Source organism: Lineus longissimus, chromosome 19, assembly GCF_910592395.1.
Source record: "Lineus longissimus chromosome 19, tnLinLong1.2, whole genome shotgun sequence".
In the NCBI taxonomy this organism is placed as follows: domain Eukaryota; kingdom Metazoa; phylum Nemertea; class Pilidiophora; order Heteronemertea; family Lineidae; genus Lineus; species Lineus longissimus.
The window spans coordinates 13,468,551-13,490,085 of NC_088326.1; the positions used below are offsets into that span (position 1 = coordinate 13,468,551).

General features: G+C 45.1%; 3 protein-coding genes across 5 annotated transcripts; 1 reads left to right on the forward strand and 2 right to left on the reverse strand.

Annotated features, from left to right (window-relative positions):
• Nucleotides 1-737: 737 nt before the first annotated feature.
• Nucleotides 738-2,903, reverse strand: LOC135503109 (lipid droplet-associated hydrolase-like). Of its 3 annotated transcripts, none has more exons than XM_064796448.1 (4): nucleotides 2,838-2,903; nucleotides 2,285-2,417; nucleotides 1,934-2,065; nucleotides 738-1,640 (listed from the first exon to the last, which is right to left on the reverse strand). In XM_064796448.1, the coding sequence occupies exons 2-4, from the start codon at nucleotides 2,400-2,402 to the stop codon at nucleotides 952-954; spliced, it is 939 nt and encodes a 312-aa protein (XP_064652518.1). In that variant the 5' UTR covers nucleotides 2,403-2,417; nucleotides 2,838-2,903; the 3' UTR covers nucleotides 738-951. The 3 variants fall into 3 exon arrangements, with proteins under 3 accessions (XP_064652518.1, XP_064652520.1, XP_064652519.1); XM_064796450.1 differs by having other exon boundaries at nucleotides 2,750-2,894; XM_064796449.1 differs by having other exon boundaries at nucleotides 2,723-2,894.
• A 45-nt stretch (nucleotides 2,904-2,948) lies between these two features.
• On the forward strand, nucleotides 2,949-15,478 carry LOC135503224 (replication factor C subunit 1-like). The gene is made up of 21 exons (XM_064796691.1): nucleotides 2,949-3,002; nucleotides 3,584-4,115; nucleotides 4,294-4,421; nucleotides 4,550-4,655; nucleotides 4,952-5,038; nucleotides 5,162-5,349; nucleotides 5,483-5,675; nucleotides 5,801-6,054; nucleotides 6,280-6,402; nucleotides 6,564-6,743; nucleotides 8,197-8,310; nucleotides 8,610-9,023; nucleotides 10,124-10,235; nucleotides 10,399-10,493; nucleotides 10,821-10,958; nucleotides 11,224-11,418; nucleotides 11,760-11,914; nucleotides 12,932-13,195; nucleotides 13,388-13,601; nucleotides 14,399-14,593; nucleotides 14,935-15,478. The coding sequence occupies exons 1-21, from the start codon at nucleotides 3,000-3,002 to the stop codon at nucleotides 15,133-15,135; spliced, it is 3,891 nt and encodes a 1,296-aa protein (XP_064652761.1). The 5' UTR covers nucleotides 2,949-2,999; the 3' UTR covers nucleotides 15,136-15,478.
• Nucleotides 15,479-15,836: 358 nt separating this feature from the next.
• On the reverse strand, nucleotides 15,837-21,318 carry LOC135503231 (neuroligin-4, X-linked-like). Its single transcript, XM_064796700.1, has 11 exons — nucleotides 21,015-21,318; nucleotides 20,599-20,748; nucleotides 20,149-20,311; nucleotides 19,668-19,853; nucleotides 19,267-19,475; nucleotides 18,824-18,986; nucleotides 18,437-18,618; nucleotides 18,196-18,325; nucleotides 17,878-18,040; nucleotides 17,458-17,624; nucleotides 15,837-17,143 (listed from the first exon to the last, which is right to left on the reverse strand). The coding sequence occupies exons 1-11, from the start codon at nucleotides 21,255-21,257 to the stop codon at nucleotides 16,992-16,994; spliced, it is 1,908 nt and encodes a 635-aa protein (XP_064652770.1). The 5' UTR covers nucleotides 21,258-21,318; the 3' UTR covers nucleotides 15,837-16,991.
• Nucleotides 21,319-21,535: the final 217 nt, after the last annotated feature.

A 21,535-nucleotide genomic window follows, 5' to 3' on the forward strand; every position in this document is an offset into this window, starting at 1 on the left:
GCTGTATTGTGTGATTGCGACTTAGAATGGGTGGGGCTGTCCTGTCTCAAATACTGGACAATGTATTTTGTCATTGCCTTTATCCAGTATTACATTATCTTCAGAATATTGGTTACTCGACCATCGTTATATTTTGTCCAGTAACTTGCTAGACTGCATCGGGATGATGTGGCTGATGATGACATCACGTCTTAAAGGATAGTCATTTGATACAACAACACACCACTGAGGAGAATAGGTTGTGACATTGTCTCCACAGCAGACTATGTTTGACTTGGAGGGGCTGAGAGAAACTAAGACGTCATCTCTGGGATGTGCTGAGGAGAATTGGTTGTGACATTGTCTCCACAGCAGACTATGTTTGACTTGGAGGGGCTGAGAGAAACTAAGACGTCATCTCTGGGATGTGCTGAGGAGAATAGGTTGTGACATTGTCTTCACAGCAGACCATGCTTGACTTGGAGGGGCTGAGAGAAACTAAGACGTCATCTCTGGGATGTGCTGAGGAGAATAGGTTGTGAAATTGTCTCCACAGCAGACTATGTTTGACTTGGAGGGGCTGAGAGAAACTAAGACGTCATCTCTGGGATGTGCTGAGGAGAATAGGTTGTGACATTGTCTCCACAGCAGACCACGCTTGACTTGGAGAGGCTGAGAGAAACTAAGTGCGTCTCTGGGATGTGCCAATAATGCCCCCGTTCAGCCGCTTGCTCCCAACAAACCAAGAAGAAAAGGAATTATCCAAACAACTATTTGTTGTTTTAATTTTCTTGCATCATAATCATTACACATGTACACCACAATCTGACTTAAACAATGAAGACGATTTTGAAAATGCACATAATAGATTTTCATGTTGTTCAATAGCAAAAATGATCACATTGAATACGACAGGTACACTAATCCCCCCCCCCCTCGAGGCATTGAATCCTTTGTATCCTACATCACCGACTAGCCAATCCTTTTCTTCTCTGCTTGTCGTACAACCTTCCTGACCATCCCCCATACGATGGTCGCCATCTCGACGCTGCTCTCCAGAACGTAAGCATGTTCAAAGCCATGCTCACACAAATGTAGGTCTGCATTCGGGAAGACTTTCTGCATATCCTGATAATAACTGATCGGACACCAGTGGTCGATTGTACCATAATAGAAAGTTAACTTGGACATATTTGTTTCAATAGTGGCCAAGTCTGGTTCCTTTACATCAGCCATTTCAGTCATTGCCATATACATACAGTTTGATGTGCACACAGGATCAAATAAATTCATCGCAGCATTAAATGCACACTCTGCTATTCGGCGTCCTTGGAAGTAATAGGTAATCATGCGATATTTTAATATCGGGGACAAATATGACAGAAGTAGAACGATTAGAAACGCAAACCAGCGAAGATATTTCAGTAACGGCGTCGCAATCTGCCCGTGAGGACTCTCGGCCATTCGTTCGATTGTCGGGAAGAGTAAGATCGATTTGAGGAAGGTTCGCTCAGGAAGCCGTTTCATTATTTCCAATGATATATATCCACCAATGGAATGTGATATGATAATGAGCTTGGTTGTTGACGGAATGTAGCGACGGATGAACTCGACCTTGTGGTGAATCTGGCCTTTGAGCGTGTAGATATCAAAAGGAGGCTCTGGGGAGAGAAGATATATCATGAGTAGCGGTGCCGTGACCAGGAAAAGGAAAGAATGTTGATGTAAAGAGTTGAAGTCTTAATGAGGACAATCACCGGACAGCACTGTCACTCATCAAGGTACTGCTGGAACATCTCCGCACAAATGCAGCATTTCAGGTTTTAGCAGGGACCGGCACCCTGCCTTTTTTCAATTTTCTCTTTTGGCTGTGCCTTTTTTTCACAGATGGTACCTTTTTTGTGTTGAGGAGATATGATTAATGAATTTGAACCTAAACATTCAATTGGCTCACCTGAGTATGTTATGTGTGGAGGAACAGTCACATGACCAGCATGTGACACCCCCCAAACTGGGATTGAGTAGTCGCTGAGTTGGTTGAGGGTGTCCATGAACAACTCGTAGAAACCTATGATGCCTGGGTTACCTGAAGTTGAAAGATGGGAAGATGATAAAACCAGGGCGAAATCTCCAATGAAAAGAATCCTGCAATGTGATTTGCAATGAGATGCGATGTAGTTCAGCTTTTAAGCAGATTGTTAAGGGAGGTGACTGGGAGCAAGGTGAGATCTGGTAGTGAATGAAGATTACAACACATCGACTTCCTCTGAAAAACAGGTTCATTGTGACCTTGACCTTGACTCACCAGGTATGACGAGGATCAATGTATCATTGTCTCCGAGTTGTCCATACTTCAAGACATGGGTTGGGACGCCACACACAAACGCAAACTCGGATCTCGTCTCAATCTCCTCTGTCTCCATGGCAACTTGTCACAACTGAAATGGAAAAAGAGTGTTTTAATCATTCAGCACAGTGTGACACAAAACTAAATTGGAAACTCGATCTTCGGATGACACCAACTCTAGTCTTTATATGACACGTTGAAGATGACCACAACCATCACATTACGGTATGGACTGGAGTTGGAACATCTAAAACTAACGCTGTGAACAGTCATTCACTACCAGACAAGATTCTTTTGCCTATCTTGTATCTTTAGGACTTGAAAGTCCCAAATGCATTTTGACAAGTTACTTTTGAGATGGCCCCTTTTCCTATCATTTTGGCACAACAGGTTTACATTTTCACTGCAGAAAAGAACACAAACCCAAGGCATAATATGATGTTTTGGTCTTTCAAATCTTAGATATGTGTTATAATTTTTGCAACTTAATTTATGAAAATTTAACTCTCACATGAGTGGATAATTGATGTTTTAGGTGAAGAATCGAAAATTTCAGTTCCAAAGATCAAAAATTGAACCGGAAGTTTACAATTAAATAAGGTCGCCGCGCATGCGCATTTTTTCGATTTGGCGCGAATATTTTTCTGAACAGCGAAGAAATAAAGTCGTTTTAATGGTAAAGCTCATCACTTCTATGACGATGTCGTTAATTTAGCATCTAGTATAGATCTTAAGCAATGTTTATGATTTGTTAGTTTTGTTGATTGTGCCTGCAAAAATGGTAGAAAACGTTCTTTTTCTTAGACAGAAATTTTGTATGTACAAAATGCACTCCCTCCCATTTGTCGCACGAGCAATTATGTTCTATTATCGGACACGTAAATTGAGTTCCTGAAATCAATTCAGCTGGCCAGCTCAGTTGGCTGAGCTTTTCTACCAATCGTCGATGAAGAGGGTGACCAAGTCTGGTGAAGGATTGGGTGATTAAACGTTGCATGCTTTTATTTCAAAATCTATGTACACTGACTGAGGCTAGGCCTGGCATATCCTAGCCGGGGCCGGTGGTTTCTCTGGTTGATCCATGGCCGCCGGCCTGGCTGTGCATGGTGTATACTTGATGATGGAAATGATTCCAAACTGACCAGGGCCTGTGAATAGGCCTGTGAATACTTTTTATGATTTGCCATATCATGATGCAAAATGGCACAACTGGTGTGGTTGTGCTTGTCATAATCTTTGTCTCCGTCTCCACTCCAGGATATCCGGAATTTTTTCCGGCCGCAGCCGGCTACTACAGCGGAAAAAAACAATAACTCGAAGACAGTTGAAATTAAAAGTAGAGAAAATGAGTTGAAAAAAACTGCATCATCTCCAGCTAAAGTATCAAAACCGCTGAAAGGGGAAGAAACAAAAGGAAAAAGTCGATCAGAGAAGCACGAATTGAAACATGGGAAAAGAGACAAATCAATTAGTAAGAAGCGACGTGATAGTGATGAGAGTGACGTGATTGTGATTGAAGCCAAGGAAACAGAGAGTGAGAAGAAAGTCAGGAAAGAAAAGGTCGAGAAAAAGAAGCGAGAAGATGATTTTATGGCGAGTCTCAAGAAGGAGGAGGAGGAGGAAGGAGCACGACGGAGAGATCGGAAACTAAAGGCGGGGAACGGGAAGGAACGGAAAGATGGTGAACAAGACAAGGAGGAGGTGAACAAGTCAAGTCGGAAATCCAAGGGTCGGAAAGAGGAGGTTGAAGACAATGTGAAGTCAAAATCCAAGCAAAAAGAAAAAAATGGTGAGTTTCAATAATGCCAGAGAAACATATACATGTATGTTCTTGTGTTGTAACTGCAACGATAGGTTTTTATCGCTGAGGGGATTGATATAATTTGGGCACCAGTATCCGCCAAGCTGGCCCAATTTGATAGGCTTTTGTTCCAGGATTGGCCTGATACATTTTGTTCTCTTTGTAGGTGTCGATGAGAAGAAACCTCGGAAGCGCAAGGTCGTATCGGAGAGTGAGGAGGAGGTGGTGGTTGTTGACGAAAGTGACACCGGGGAGGACGTCAAGGACACAAAGAGGAAGAGACGATCAAAAAAGGTAAATAGTTGAGTTTTGTCGCAAGTGAATTGAGGTTTTAAACAATTTTGATATTTTGAGTTTGGCCTCCTAATAGAGGAGAACCTAATGGTACTTCATTGTAAGCAAGGTAACTGCTCTCTATTCAGGTTGCTGGTGGTGATGAGGAAAAAGCAGAAGAAAAACCGAAGAAAGGAAGACCATCCAAGAGAGAAGAGAAGAAGAAAAAAAAGAAGGGGACCATTTTAGATTCAGGTGAGTTAACAGTGTTGTGTTGGTGCTGTGTTAGCAGGAAAAGCATGAATTCAGAAACGAACATTACTTTTCTCTGTCCTTAGTGATTGTTGTAAACAAGAGTTTCTTTGAATTGATTCTTGATTTGAATAAGTGACTACGAAAGCATACCATGACCAACAATAGCCTTGCTCTGTGCACTGAATGTACATTACAGACAGACGTGTACAGGGACTTGTTTTACAGTCTCTTACTTCTAAATCTGATCCAACGTTTGTCCGTATACAACTAAGCTGGTTCATGTCTCCATCGTTTAGATTCTGACGGTGACATCATCCCAGCCACACCACAACAGAAGAAACCAAGACGGAGGAAGATGGAGGTGACAGTGGTGAATGACTCAGGTTAGTTGTCAGGAATGTACCAGTTATCATGACAGTCTAGTAAGAGAGAAACCTTGTTTGGCCCCCTGGTTTACATTTGTTGATTCAATGATTGGATGGCATCTATTTGATTGTTTACTTCAGATGAAGAGGAGAAACCTAAACCTCTTGACGACATGTTTGCCAAGGCAGCAATAGCAACACCGAAAGCCGCTAACAAGAAACCATCGCCGGCCAAGAAGGGTACGCCGGTGTCTGTCATGGACTTCTTCGGGACAGGGACGGTTCATAGGACGAGTGGAGTCAAGCCAGGCAGCGGAGTCAAGAGAAAGGTAAACTGCTCATACAGAAAGCGAACTCCATGCAGCTACTAGAATTCTTCAACGAGTTCTACAGACAGTAAACACAGTACCGTTACTCATCTGTACTGGTTGATAAACTGACCTTGTTTCCTTATGTTTCCAGGCATCGGAGAGTGTCGAACCCATCTCGATTGAGGACTATGACATTCACGATGACGACGACTTCGATGAAACATTGAAATTACTCGACACAGAGAACCTGGTGAAGAAGAAGATCAAATTGGATGATGACATCGAATTGACGTCATCCGTGGTCAACGTCAAATCAGCCAAGAAATCGCCCGAGAAAGCATTAGGTAAAGATATTACCATGGTTACAGACCTGGACTGCTGATCTTTCCCGAATGTCATTGGTTTGTGTTTTAGTTCATCAAGCTAGTTTATATTTCAACTTTCCTCTATATTGATCATTATATTGCAGAAAAGCCGAGCCTAGCTGGAAAACTCTCCGCTAAATTCAAAGCTTGTTCTGAACCTCCTAGAAAGATGTCGCCAATGAAGGGCAAATCTCCTGTGAAGATGGATGTCGACCAGGTTGATAACGTCGCAAAGGTTAAAACTCCTCCGAAGGGAAAGACGCCGCAGAAAGTGGTATTCACTCCTAAGGCAGTGACTCCGTCTACTAAATCCTCACCACCAAAGGCTAAGGAAACGCCCAAGACGTCTCCTGGGAAGGTGAGTGGCGTTGAAGAGGCAAATGGGATCAAGAATGTGGCAGTGAGGTCAACGATCAGGGGAACTGTGAGGTTCTGTTGTCGTGCCCGCGTGATTAGATAGAGACTCCCCACAACACAAGCTTCCAAACAGACTCAGCAGGTTACTTCTTTACTTCAGGTTGAACCTAAGATCTCCGATAATTTCCCGATTGATGTGATCAGATTTTAAATCCTGTTTTTCCAGCCCACTTCTACGAACACAAGTCCTAAAGCGACACCTGGGACCTCCGAGAAAAACCGAGCTGCGTACAGGAACTATCTGCATCGGGAGGGGCCAAGGGCACTCGGGACAAAAGAAATCCCTGAGGTAAATAAGGCTCAGGCAGGTTCTCTGATGAATGATTTCTACCAAGTCTTTATCTACGGGTTATAAGAGCATGCAGAGTCATAGTTATGGGCACCAGACTCACAGTCTGGTGACCTGATACTGATGCTGATACTTATACTGATGCATTTTCTTCTCAAAAGGGGGCGCCCAACTGCCTTGAAGACTTGACGTTTGTTGTGACCGGAGTCCTTGAGTCGTTGGAGAGAGACGAGGCCAAGAGTTTAGTCGAGAAATATGGCGGGAAAGTGACAACGACTTTGAGTAAGAAGACGAGCTATGTGGTGATTGGTCGAGATGCTGGAGAGAGTAAGATGGCAAAGGTACGAGTACAGGGGGATGATAGGATCGTTTTCTTCTGTGTGGAAGGAGACTGGCAGGTTGGTTGTCGCCAGAAAAGCACATGCACATCAGTCCTTGACTCAGCCATGTGAGCATGTTGATTGTGGAGTCCTTGACTCAGCCATGTGAGCATGTTGATTGTGGAGCTCTTGACTCAGCCATGTGAGCATGTTGATTGTGGAGCTCTTGACTCAGCCATGTGAGCATGTTGATTGTGGAGTCCTTGACTCAGCCATGTGAGCATGGTGATTGTGGAGCTCTTGACTCAGCCATGTGAGCATGTTGATTGTGGAGCTCTTGACTCAGCCATGTGAGCATGTTGATTGTGGAGCTCTTGACTCAGCCATGTGAGCATGTTGATTGTGGAGCTCTTGACTCAGCCATGTGAGCATGGTGATTGTGGAGCTCTTGACTCAGCCATGTGAGCATGTTGATTGTGGAGTCCTTGACTCAGCCATGTGAGCATGTTGATTGTGGAGCTCTTGACTCAGCCATGTGAGCATGTTGATTGTGGAGCTCTTGACTCAGCCATGTGAGCATGGTGATTGTGGAGTCCTTGACTCAGCCATGTGAGCATGTTGATTGTGGAGCTCTTGACTCAGCCATGTGAGCATGTTGATTGTGGAGCTCTTGACTCAGCCATGTGAGCATGTTGATTGTGGAGCTCTTGACTCAGTCATGTGAGCATGTTGATTGTGGAGCTCTTGACTCAGTCATGTGAGCATGTTGATTGTGGAGCTCTTGACTCAGTCATGTGAGCATGTTGATTGTGGAGCTCATGACTCAGCCATGTGAGCATGTTGATTGTGGAGCTCTTGACTCAGCCATGTGAGCATGTTGATTGTGGAGCTCTTGACTCAGCCATGTGAGCATGTTGATTGTGGAGCTCTTGACTCAGCCATGTGAGCATGTTGATTGTGGAGCTCTTGACTCAGCCATGTGAGCATGTTGATTGTGGAGCTCTTGACTCAGCCATGTGAGCATGTTGATTGTGGAGCTCTTGACTCAGCCATGTGAGCATGTTGATTGTGGAGCTCTTGACTCAGCCATGTGAGCATGTTGATTGTGGAGCTCTTGACTCAGCCATGTGAGCATGGTGATTGTGGAGCTCTTGACTCAGCCATGTGAGCATGGTGATTGTGGAGCTCTTGACTCAGCCATGTGAGCATGGTGATTGTGGAGCTCTTGACTCAGCCATGTGAGCATGTTGATTGTGGAGCTCTTGACTCAGCCATGTGAGCATGGTGATTGTGGAGCTCTTGACTCAGCCATGTGAGCATGTTGATTGTGGAGCTCTTGACTCAGCCATGTGAGCATGTTGATTGTGGAGCTGTTGTGTGTAAGTCTGACCACATGTTCTAACTCTTGAACTTGGGCTTGTGAGAGACACCATGGTAAAGGATGATCTTATGTAAATCTCTGCCTTGTTTTCAGGCGCAGCAGTTTGGTACAAAGCAAATAGACGAAGATGGTTTACTTGACTTGATCCGGATGCGGCCAGGCAAGAGGTCCAAGTATGAGATACAGGCTGAGAAGGCCGTTGCTAAGGTAAGCCATCCTGGCAGATGATGGGTGATTTGCAAGGTCATGTTGCCACAGATTGTTTTCTATTAGGCCCCAAGTTACTAGATCCATGTTTCTCAGGTGTTGCCACAGACAGCAGATTTAGTGCATTTAACCCTTTCACTACCTGTGGCAGACAGTAGACTTGGAATGCCCGAGACCTTTGTCGTGGTCATCATGTACATATCATTTGTGTCCATCCACACTATAATGCCCAGCCTACATGATCCCAACCAATACAAAGTGACATTCGTTTGAATTTTGAAAGCCTTACGTCTTTCTAGGAAATGTTGGAGAAGAAGAAATCCATGGTTTCCAGTCCATCCATTCCAAAAGTGCCAAGAATCGCCCCAGCAACAAGTAGCCAATCAAGGGGAGCGGACACAGACAGTCAAACATCTGAATGGTCGCAGAAAACGGCCAGTCCAACAAAGAAAGAGGGCAGCACTGAATCATTACTGTGGGTGGACAAATATAAACCGCAGACGATGAAACAGATCATTGGACAGCAGGGAGAGAAGAGCAACGCACGGAAATTACTCCTTTGGTTGCGAGACTGGCATAAGAACCGTGCGCTCGGGAAGAAGCCGTCTGGAGGGTTTAATCGGTGGAATGATGACGGTTCTGGTCACAAGGCGGCGCTATTGTCAGGCCCGCCTGGCATTGGAAAGACAACAACTGCGACGTTAGTTGCTGAGGTGAGATATGGAAGAAGTATGAGTCAGGATGAAACTTGGCACAGTCAATGTTACCAGGTGTCGTGGGTTGGTTTGGCCTGGTGTTTGGGTCCCAGGTGTGAGTGTAGGCTTTGGTGACGGCACCAAAGCCTACACTCACAGTCAATGTTACCAGGTGTCGTGGGTTGGTTTGGCCTGGTGTTTGGGTCCCAGGTGTGAGTGTAGGCTTTGGTGACGGCACCAAAGCCTACACTCACAGTCAATGTTACCAGGTGTCGTGGGTTGGTTTGGCCTGGTGTTTGGGTCCCAGGTGTGAGTGTAGGCTTTGGTGACGGCACCAAAGCCTACACTCACAGTCAATGTTACCAGGAGTCGTGGGATGGTTTGGCCTGGTGTTTTGGTCCCAGGTGTGAGTGTAGGCTTTGGTGACGGCACCAAAGCCTACACTCACAGTCAATGTTACCAGGTGTCGTGGGTTGGTTTGGCCTGGTGTTTGGGTGCCAGGTGTGAGTGTAGGCTTTGGTGACGGCACCAACAGTCAATGTTACCAGGTGTCGTGGGTTGGTTTGGCCTGGTGTTTGGCTCCCAGGTGTGAGTGTAGGCTTTGGTGACGGCACCAAAGCCTACACTCACAGTCAATGTTACCAGGTGTCGTGGGTTGGTTTGGCCTGGTGTTTGGGTCCCAGGTGTGAGTGTAGGCTTTGGTGACGGCACCAAAGCCTACACTCACAGTCAATGTTACCAGGTGTCGTGGGTTGGTTTGGCCTGGTGTTTGGGTGCCAGGTGTGAGTGTAGGCTTTGGTGACGGCACCAACAGTCAATGTTACCAGGTGTCGTGGGTTGGTTTGGCCTGGTGTTTGGGTCCCAGGTGTGAGTGTAGGCTTTGGTGACAGCACCAAAGCCTACACTCACAGTCAATGTTACCAGGTGTCGTGGGTTGGTTTGGCCTGGTGTTTGGGTCCCAGGTGTGACTGTAGGCTTTGGTGACGGCACCAAAGCCTACACTCACAGTCAATGTTACCAGGTGCCTTGTGTTGGTTTGTCCTCCTGGTGTTTTGGTCCCAGGTGTGAGTGTAGGCTTTGGTGACGGCACCAACTTCTAATGTCATCTTTTGTTGCAGGAAGCTGGGTTTTCGTTTATTGAGTTGAATGCGTCCGATTCAAGAAACAAGAAGAGTTTACAAGGAGACGTGGCCGATTTATTGAAGAATCGGTGCTTAACTGGATTCCTTGGTAAGCATGGTTCAACTTGAACACATCTGACCTCCTTTCACTCAGGATGTGCAATCCTAAGTTCAACAAGTTTTCCCACCATTCTGTAAGAACTTAGGGTACAGGTGGATTCAGCATCACTCTCGTGCCATGATGAGCTAACGTTGACTCTTTGTGGTTTCAGAGACTGGTCAGTTACAGAGTGGTGCTGCTAAACATTGTTTATTAATGGATGAAGTGGACGGCATGTCGGGAAATGAGGATCGAGGTGGAATGCAGGTACAATGTTTATATAATGGTCTAACTAATGGACTCCTACTCTGGCATATGTGGTGATCGTAGTGGCACACTAAAGCACTCATCTCGCCTTGGAGGAGGAATACTCCATGGCCTGGGGAAGAACACCTCCGAGTGCAGGGTAAATGCTGATGGAGACGAACCAAAGTATGTTCTTTCTAACGGCCTGAAACTATGTGTTTTCTTCTCCAGAAAGTCGCCCTTGTAAATGAAAGTGTGAGTACTGATCTGTTTTGGACCCAGAAAGCCTTTATTGATAACCTCAAATTTTAAGAAAGTTGTAATTATTTCATGTTTTGTCAATTTCAGGAATTAATCGCCCTCATCAAGCAGTCAAAAGTGCCAATAATCTGTATGTGCAACGACCGACAACATCTAAAAATACGCTCGCTTGCCAATCATTGTTTTGATCTCAGGTTCCAGCGGCCGCGTGTCGAACAAATCAGGGTAAGCTGGTCATGTTTATAAGGCAAGGGCCAAAAATAAAACCGCACGGAAGTTTTATGGTTTACAGCAATAAAGGTTCTTGTGAGTGTTGATCAACTGACTCGTGTTGCTAACCGAGTGTTGAATGGTGTCTGGGGCGGGGGGGGGGGGGGGGGGGGGTTGACAGTTCATGCTGATCACTGAAGAAAATAGACATGGCTGTTCACAAATCCTAAGCAATTGAAAGAGAGACGAGTGTAACATTCTTCTCGTTTCTACATTTCAGGGAGCAGTGATGTCCATCATGTATAAAGAGGGCGTTAAGATACCACCACCAGCCGTAAACGAAATCATCCAGGCGTCCAATCAGGACATCCGACAGGTCATCCATAACCTTGAGATGTTCGGTGCCAGCAATCGTGCTCTCACGCATGAGGAGGTGAAAAAAGATGCTAATGCTGCCAAAAAAGATTTTAAAATTGTAAGTCAGGTCAGCTGCTTTATACATGACATGTGACTGAACACATGACTCACCCATTGTAAGTCAGGTCAGCTGCTTTATACATGACATGTGACTGAACACATGACTCACCCATTGTAAGTCAGGTCAGCTGCTTTATACATGACATGTGACTGAACACATGACGTCACCCATTGTTCTCGGCTGGTGGAAGGTTTGATAGCGACATCTGTTGGGGCGCAGAATTATCATAAAGAGTGACACTACCATCAGAAAGTGCTGATCTAGAGCTTCCCAATGACTGGTCATGTGACCAAGCAGAAGTGAGCAAGAGTATGATGATTCTTCTACTTCTGTTCCAGGGGCCCTTTGACGTCTGCCGGCAAGTGTTTGCCGCTGGGGACGAGACTGCCAAGATGACACTCAATGACAAGGCGGACCTCTTCTTCAACGATTATAACATCGCTCCGTTATTTGTGCAAGAAAACTACGTCCATGTTCTGCCGAGGGAAGCAGGGTGAGTGTTTGGTCCATCTGTTTGGATGATGGTCCATGTTATCCCTGATGAGGGAAGCAGGGTGAGTGTTAGGTCCATCTGTTTGGATGATGGTCCATGTTATCCCTGATGAGGGAAGCAGGGTGAGTGTTTGATCCATCTGTTTGGATGATGGTCCATGTTATCCCTGATGAGGGAAGCAGGGTGAGTGTTTGATCCATCTGTTTGGATGATGGTCCATGTTATCCCTGATGAGGGAAGCAGGGTGAGTGTTTGGTCCATCTGTTTGGATGATGATCCATGTTATCCCTGATGAGGGAAGCAGGGTGAGTGTTTGATCCATCTGTTTGGATGATGGTCCATGTTATCCCTGATGAGGGAAGCGGGGTGAGTGTTTGGTCCATCTGTTTGGATGATGGTCCATGTTATCCCTGATGAGGGAAGCAGGGTGAGTGTTTGGTCCATCTGTTTGGATGATGGTCCATGTTATCCCTGATGAGGGAAGCGGGGTGAGTGTTTGATCCATCTGTTTGGATGATGGTCCATGTTATCCCTGATGAGGGAAGCAGGGTGAGTGTTTGATCCATCTGTTTGGATGATGGTCCATGTTATCCCTGATGAGGGAAGCAGGGTGAGTGTTTGATCCATCTGTTTGGATGATGGTCCATGTTATCCCTGATGAGGGAAGCAGGGTGAGTGTTTGGTCCATCTGTTTGGATGATGGTCCATGTTATCCCTGATGAGGGAAGCAGGGTGAATGTTTGGTCCATCTGTTTGGATGATGGTCCATGTTATCCCTGACGAGGGAAGCAGGGTGAGTGTTTGGTCCATCTGTTTGGATGATGGTCCATGTTATCCCTGACGAGGGAAGCAGGGTGAGTGTTTGGTCCATCTGTTTGGATGATGATCCATGTTATCCCTGACGAGGGAAGCAGTGTGAGTGTTTGGTCCATCTGTTTGGATGATGGTCCATTCAAAGGACTCACTTTCTGGAACAACAATCAGCAAAATTTCTTTAAAACCTGATTATATTTGCAGGGGTGATCGGCGGAAACACTTGGACTTATTAGCGAAGGCTGCAGACAGTATCTGTGAGGGGGATGTTGTATCACAGGCGATCAGGAGTAAACAGCAATGGGGCTTACTGCCCCTCCAGGCTGTCTACTCAAGTGTGATCCCCGGGGAGCTGCTACGTGGTCACATGGGACAGATGATAGCATTCCCACAGTGGCTGGGGAAAAACTCATCACGGACGAAAGTGGATCGGATATTAGGAGAGTTGGGCACTCATATGAGACTAAGGTAAATATTAGCACAGGCTCCGTTATCCAATATTCATAGGAATATTTTGGTTATTGTGCCGTTCTAGATGATCCAGATCATTCCACTGTTTCCATTGTTCACAATGGTTGTGTGGTTTGGGTTTTTCGTGTAAAGTACACCATAGTTTTGGCAATTTTCTGAAAGTAGAATCTTACAAACTATTCATTTCAGGATCTCGGCTAATAAAGAATCAACAAATATGGAATATCGTCCGCATCTAAAGGTGAAACTGACAAAGCCTCTACAGAACGATGACGGGTCAGGTGTGCCGGAGGTCATACAGATGTTGGATGATTATGATCTGTTGAAAGATGACTTTGATAACATACTTGAGATCAGCCAGTGGACGGGAGCAAAGAATGCTATGGAGGGCGTCGCCACTAAAGTAAGTGCCAGCAAAATGTCTTGATTTATCCAACTGGTTTCACAAGGTAAGGTGCTTCATTGTTTGAGAGTGATGCTTGGATTCAGACCTAGACCAAGACTCTCTGTTCCTGAGTGTCTATGCCAGGGTAGGTTTGAGAGTGATGCTTGGATTCAGACCTAAACCAAGACTCTCTGTTCCTGAGTGTCTATGCCAGGGCAGGTTTGAGAGTGATGCTTGGATTCAGACCTAAACCAAGACTCTCTGTTCCTGAGTGTCTATGCCAGGGGAGGTTTGAGAGTGATGCTTGGATTCAGACCTAAACCAAGACTCTCTGTTCCTGAGTGTCTATGCCAGGGTAGGTTTGAGAGTGATGCTTGGATTCAGACCTAAACCAAGACTCTCTGTTCCTGAGTGTCTATGCCAGGGCAGGTTTGAGAGTGATGCTTGGATTCAGACCTAAACCAAGACTCTCTGTTCCTGAGTGTCTATGCCAGGGTAGGTTTGAGAGTGATGCTTGGATTCAGACCTAGACCAAGACTCTCTGTTCCCGAGTGTCTATGCCAGGGCAGGTTTAAGGAAAACACCACACTGGTCTCCCTACTTCAATCAAGAAGACCACCGGGTGGTGGAGCTGATATGTAGGTGGCCATCGGGTGGTGGTTAAAACCTGAGGCACTTTACTCGAAGTTTAGGAGTGATATATCTAAGCTCTAGTTTCCAACCGACTTAGTGGCTTACTTCCATGGAATCTAACACAGCACATGCAACCAGATCTCTCTTTGCTTTTTGATTGATTCTGTGTCTTAAACTTTCAGACCAAGTCTGCCTTTACTCGGAACTACAACAAAGAATCTCACCTCTTGCCGTACGCTCAAAGTCAGGCAATCAAGAAGTCACGGAAAGGTGCCGCGTCACCTGCGGAGGAACTTCTTGGTGAGGGGGAGGAGGAGGGGGGAGTGGAGGAGGAAGCAGAGGAGGAGGACGACATCACCAAGAACCCCATGATCAAGGTACGTGCTGGTCACAAGCTGACTGTCAGCTCTGTAGTGACAAGCTGACTGTCGGCTCTGTAGTGACAAGCTGACTGTCGGCTCTATAGTGACAAGCTGACTGTCGGCTCTGTAGTGACAAGCTGACTGTCGGCTCTGTAGTGACAAGCTGACTGTCGGCTCTGTAGTGACAAGCTGACTGTCGGCTCTGTAGTGACAAGCTGACTGTCGGCTCTGTAGTGACAAGCTGACTGTCCGCTCTGTAGTGACAAGCTGACTGTCGGCTCTGTAGTGACAAGCTGACTGTCGGCTCTGTAGTGACAAAATGACTCATCATCAAATGATTTCTCTTGTTTCTTCAGGTTGTGAATGAGTCTGCGAAGGGGAAAGGCAAGGGCAAGTCAACAAAGGGAAGTCAGGAGACGAGTGGGAAGGGAAAGGGCAGGTCAAGTCAGGAGTCGAGTGGGAAGGGAAAGGGCAGGTCAAGTCAGGAGTCGAGTGGGAAGGGAAAGGGCAGGTCAAGTCAGGGAGGCGGAGCTAAGGGAAAGGGCAGAAAGAACTGAACAATGGGTTGTTGGTTTGCTCTTGTTGTGCGATGTAATAGGATTAAATAATGTTGAAATATTGAGCCATTGTACAGATAAACAAATGTATGCGATGTTCAAAGCAAAGCTGGTGTCGACGGGTGAGCTATGAAAGCTGGTGTCGACAGGGGTGAGCTATGAAAGCTGGTGTCGACAGGGGTGAGCTATGAATCGGGTAGGATAGTGCTTATATGTAGAGTTCTTCCATTCTTCGAATCACTGTTCTTGTAAATACTTGTAAACTTAGTCTTTGATGTGCTATGGTCAGGTTATTTGGTACATTCGCCAAGTAAAATAATAAAACTGACAGATTTTGTACAAATATTTTGTTGCATTTGTCAAACTTCTTTGAGTTCTTGTTGTTAATCTGAACTCGTTTGAAACAAACATCTGATTGAAAGCTCTCGATATTGAAAACCTTTCAAATAGGAATGTGTGGGCTATTCATCTTATGGACGCCACCTTTGAGGATTTGATGTCCTCCAGGTTCTACATCCTCAGTTGATCTCTCCATATTGGACAACCTCCTTGGTAATGTTGTGACTGCCATCACTTTAAAACTGGTACCATCTCTTCTGCAATGTTCAAGTCCAAGCGGTGAACGCCTGCATGTCACCTGCAGACTGTGATTTCCATCAAGACCATGCAATCTTGGATAAACAATAGAAATAAGTCCACTTTTAGTTTAATGTCAAATATTTTATTTGTACAGTGTACAGCTACATATAAATTCTACACTTGGATAAAAAATGTTAACCCTTCCACTGCCGGAGTCATTTCTCTGTGACAAGCACTTTACAACAGACGACCACTAAAGTCACATTTCTGCAACTTTCTGGTTTTTGGCACCGACAGTTGTAAAGAATAAAATCACTTGACAGCAAAAGGCTCAAAGGAGGAGTCGCCTGAGACATTGCTTGGCCGGCACTAATTTAGTATACTGAGTTTCTTGCAAAGAGGGCGGTGCTGGAATGTCTTGTCCTGCCAACTATTGGCGACTACTTGCATGGAGCACCGTTTCTTACCTGTGCTGGTTTGGCATTATCTCAGGCACTTCTCCACTTATGTACTTGGAATGTATCAATGCATCAATTTCTAAGAAATGATTTCTTTCTATGATACAAAAAATGGACAAAAATCATCAAAAATCATAAAATCATTTACATGTACAATAGAAAAGATGTTTGTTTTTACAGATATGGAATGATAAGCGTGGACAGAATCATACAACATGACACATTCAGATTAAAATACAATACAAAATGGCCTTGTAACATGATCATTATGGACGAATTATTTGTAAATGTACATGATATGTTAGCATGGACGTTGTGTACCTAAGGGGTCATCCATAATCATAAACATTAGCAACATTCGATATAGGTGTTCCTCAAAATGACCAGGTCATCCTACTCTATCAGTTGCCCAACAAGAATCGGGCAGAAATATTTCAAGACCAAATAGCTTTCTCGATGTGAAATTGTCCTCACGTTCTCAAATGGTTGTGTGCTCCATATTACACATGACCCCTTGCTCTGTTATACTAAAACGGATATCTACACTACATGGCTTTATCATGTACAGCACCACTTCATAGCTATTTACACTATGCATTGCTATCCTGATATACACAACATCTCCTTTCATGAAATCCCCAGCATTTATAGTCTACACTACTGAACGAGCAGTCTCAATATGATATTAACTCTTCTAATCAGATCTTCAAATGAGATGCCATTAACTGTTGACATTAATGAATACACCATGGTAACTTCTCAATAGCCCTGAGCTGGTAAATGGCCACACATGCTGTGGGCAAGACAGCATCTCTCTCCTCAGTACAGCTCGGACTCTTTACGTTTCTTACAGAGCGTGATGGCTAGTGCTGCCACCACGATGAGGAAGATAATCGCCAACGCACCGAGCACCCAGACAGATATCCGCAGCTCGATCGGTGGGTAGACTGTCGGGTATTCTGTGGTCGTGTCTGAAAAAGAGAATAGGTGGGTTCACAGTTGGTTGGTGTTCTGTCATCTTGCCAAGTCTAATCAAAACAAATCTTGAGTTGAGAGCCGAGCGTCCAGTAGGACATTATTAGCTCTATGATAATATTGGGTGATCGTTATGTAAGTTGGAGGAAACCGGAGACCGGAGGAAACCTACGCTATCCAAGAGACAGGTCCTCTATCACATGAGTGTCCTGGGACTGACGAGGAATCGAACCTGGGACCTCAGAGGTGACAGAGTGTTTGTTACAGATAATCCCCAGAGAGGGCAGGTGACATCACCTCGATAACTTACATTCAGGCCTGAGGGCAATGACTGGAAAGTATTCACGCCAGAAACCATAGTGTTCTTGGCGGTAGTTCTTCATCACGTAGCTGTTATTCTCAATCATGAAGTAGGTCAGATTCGTCGACAGAAACGGCAGCCATGTTACATTCTTTATTGGAGTCTGAGTGGAGTTTCTGTAACGAGAAGGAAGACTTACAGCCTGGTGGTCAAGTCATCGGTCTTCAGCGGGTCGAAGGTTCAGAGTTCATTCTGATGTAGACAGTTGATAAGCTTGTTAACTTGGGGTACAAAACTGCTTTTCACCAGGCACATGGCCTTGGAGATTCCAGAGCTTAGAGTGTCTCATACGTCAATCAGGTGCTTACATGAGGAGTGACATCTTGATATACAAACATCACACTTAGGTTCGACAGGAGATCTACTCACTGATACTTGACGAAATCGCCCCACGCCCGAATCATGAATTCACTGATGTTCTTATCCAGCTCATTATATTTCTGGTTGAGTTTGAGGCCTGTGGTGTTGTAGATGGGATCATTCAGATAGGGGAAGCCGGCCACGTACTGCAGCTCTGAGCCATGGTCGACACCTGGAAAAACACATCAAAAGCATCAGAAACCTAACAATACTGTGTTGACTAGTTTAAGCCAGGTGAGCCGCTACAATAGGCCAATATTGCCTGTCATATGGCAAACAAGATTAACAGACTAACCGACTAACAAGACCCAAGCACCACTGACTTACCTCTCCATGCAGGTGTGGTTGATAAGTTTGATCGATGGTTGAACACATACATTGTGATATTATTGCTGTACTGAGCGTACGACTTGAGTGCCCCATCAACACATGACCCAAATTCATAGTCCGTCCATAACTGAAATTATAAAATCATCATGTCAAAATATGACAAGTTGGTTCTGCAAATAGGACTTGGCGCCTCCTGGACATGTGACTCGTAAACAGGGCCGCACATCCTGGTACTTACATCAATCAACATCTGTCTGCGGGCTGAGGCATTGTTTGGATGAACCCAGTTGGTATATTCCGTCTCCAGCGTGTCGACAGTCCGTCTGACATCAAGCACACCACGATATCGACGCATCCACGTCCCAAGCACATCTCGGAACTGGTAGCGGTCCAAGCCATCCCCGATGTTCTTCAAAGATGCTGAAACACAAATAAAAGATTGTTATCATTCATCGATGATATCATCTCCATGTGGTGGCACAACTGACATGTCAAGTTGCAGAAGAGACAACCCTACCACACCCACCTCAGATGACCTGATGAAGGATACTACAAATGACTTCAATGCTCTCAACGGAGGCAAACATGTTCACTAGGAGAGAGTGGAGAGGAAGTGTTCACTTACTCAACCTGTCTGAGCCGCCATCTTTTGAGATGCCCGACATGTAATACTTCAGCTTCTTGAAGTCACCTTCTTCCCGCATGACCCGCGGATGTTTGGGCAGGAAGCCACTCGATCCCCCGACGGTAGCTGCCCATGGGCCGCCCGTCCATCCTTGGTACCATTGCTGCAACGGATTGGTTCTGATTTGTGAGCTTTCAAACGAAATGATAAATAAAACTATCTGATGCATACTGTCAGATTTCTGCCACTTCAATTTTTACGATTTTTTTTATTTTGACGGATTACAAAATTTCTCCCATCAAAAAAGATACATATATTCGTATTTTGGCAGATCTTAGTCTTGGTCTCTGACTTGATAGCATCACCTTGACAAGAGGCAAAAAGAGTTGCATTCAATTACAAGGCAGATACTGCTATCAAACAACAAGAGCTGCCACACCCACCTTTGTTGTGACCTCATCAGATGCATACGCCATCTCCTGGGCAGTCCGGGAATAACGCAAACAGTGGACCATCCTCTCCGTGTCATCGTAAGGGCAGCCGATATTCTTGGCAAGATCCCTAGCGTAGTCAATGTTGCCATCCATGGGTTGGACGACGGCAGACTCGCAGAGATCAGAGCCATCCATGGCGATGACATTGTGGAAAAGATCTGGAAATATGAACGGTGTTGTAGAGACGTCGTCAACATTTTACAATCTGACACATAATTCTTTAGGTTCAAATGGTCAAATGTGCCTCCAAACACCTTTAAATGACATCACACATCAAGTTCGTCACAGTTATGCAAAAAACAGATTTTTGGCACGAAAGACTGATGTTTGGCAACGATAAAGATACTCACTGCGAGCTTTTGGCGATACCGTCAAAAGACCAGCCGCCATTGCACCAGCATCATGGCCAACTAATGTCACACTGTCGCGATTACCACGGAAATATTGGATCTGATCTCGTACGAATTCAAGCACAGCTATCATGTCAAGGAAACCATAGTTGCCAGGCGCTCTTTCATCATTCGTGCTGAGGAAACCTGCAATAGGTCAAGGTCACATTCAACATTACTGTTACCTTGGTTACCTTATCAACAATGAGTCCATCTAAACTATTTGATATCCTGAAGTTCTATTAAAGGCCGAGTTCTCTGATCAACAATGTTGTATTTCGTCCAGCATGACAAATTCTTCGTAGTCAATGTGCCGTTCACACCGTCAACAGTTGATGAGGTACAATTGGCCATTCGACACCAGCGCATCATGCACGCTCAATGTCATTCAATAGCTTCAGTAGCAACCATTGGTGATGTAAAAGGTTTGAAAAGTACTCACCCAGTGCATTAAGACGATAGTTGAACGTCACAACCACAATATTGTCCTCAGCAAAGATGTTCCCGGGAAACGTCTGACCTGAGCCATAGCGAAACTTTCCACCGTGGATGTAAACCATGACATCATAGCGATTATTGTCAGGTTTGTCGAGACTGTCTGGTTTCTGGATGAAATATGACACAAGTTGGTTACCACGGTGATAATTCATAATCAAACAGGACACTCAACACAGCCAAGGCCAATACTGCTTGTGATCTTGGGCATGTCACGTTCCAACAAATGCCTCATTCACACGATGTACTTTAAGAGAAAACCGCCTTACATTTATGATGTAGCTAATGAGGTGTAGCTCGTGAATAAGAGCGTCACACTCCCGTCAAAAGATGGAGCCACCAGGCCGATGACCCCAGTGCAGGACATCCACTCACTGAGCAAACACTGGACACTTACATAGGGAGTATAGATGTTTAAATGAAGACAATCCTCACTGATGTTAACCCTCTTCAGAAGAGGCTCCATGTGGCTAGGATGCTGCGGACAGGCGGGACGGAAATATGTGGCATCAAGTATACCGTGCCAGTTGTCTGGGCGCTCGGGTGGCTGAAATCAAAAGATAAGACATACAAACAGATGAACACTGAAATGAACTTGACGAGTTGTGTTCAGCGACAGTGATGGCTCCTCTGTCCTCCCGAATAATGCCTCAGATGACTCATCATAATTAACATCCAACATTCGTCTCAGTCAATGAGATTGCAACTTCGACTTGAAACTGAGGCCTCAGGTTCGACTCTACTCGCTCACTTGGAGGGGGCCTGTGTCGGTATTTCAGAGCCCTGCTTGGTCAAGCAGAAAGCTATTATTACCTTGAATCGCAACTCTGTGAATGGTGGCTTCGCATAAGGAATGCCGAAGAATAAATGGACATGTTTGTACTTTTGTTTTGTCCATCCCAAGTCTACATTCCAACCTTCTATTCGACCGTAATCTGTTTGAACCTGAACTCTTTCGGGTAAGATTTTTCGTTTATCTCGATCAAACTCATTGTATCTAACAGAAAATACAATCGGAATTATGATCAACACCACAGAAATGCGGTAAAAAAGCATTATTTTAGCAGAAAAGCTGTTCCCTTTTTCATTATTTTGAGTCAGCAGCAACCTTCATGACCTTGACCGAATGCGGTTGTTTCGCTCCCTAACCTTTTCGCTCCCAGTCGTTTCGCTCCAAATCGAAGTCGTTTTGCTCCCTTGAACTTTTGTTAGAGATTGAGAAAGTACCTAGGGAAAGATAATCTGGCTCTTCATCTAAAAACTGTAAATCATCTTCCTTGTCACTCTGTTCAATTTCAGCTGATTGTCAAAGCTCTACTTCATTTTCGTCAATA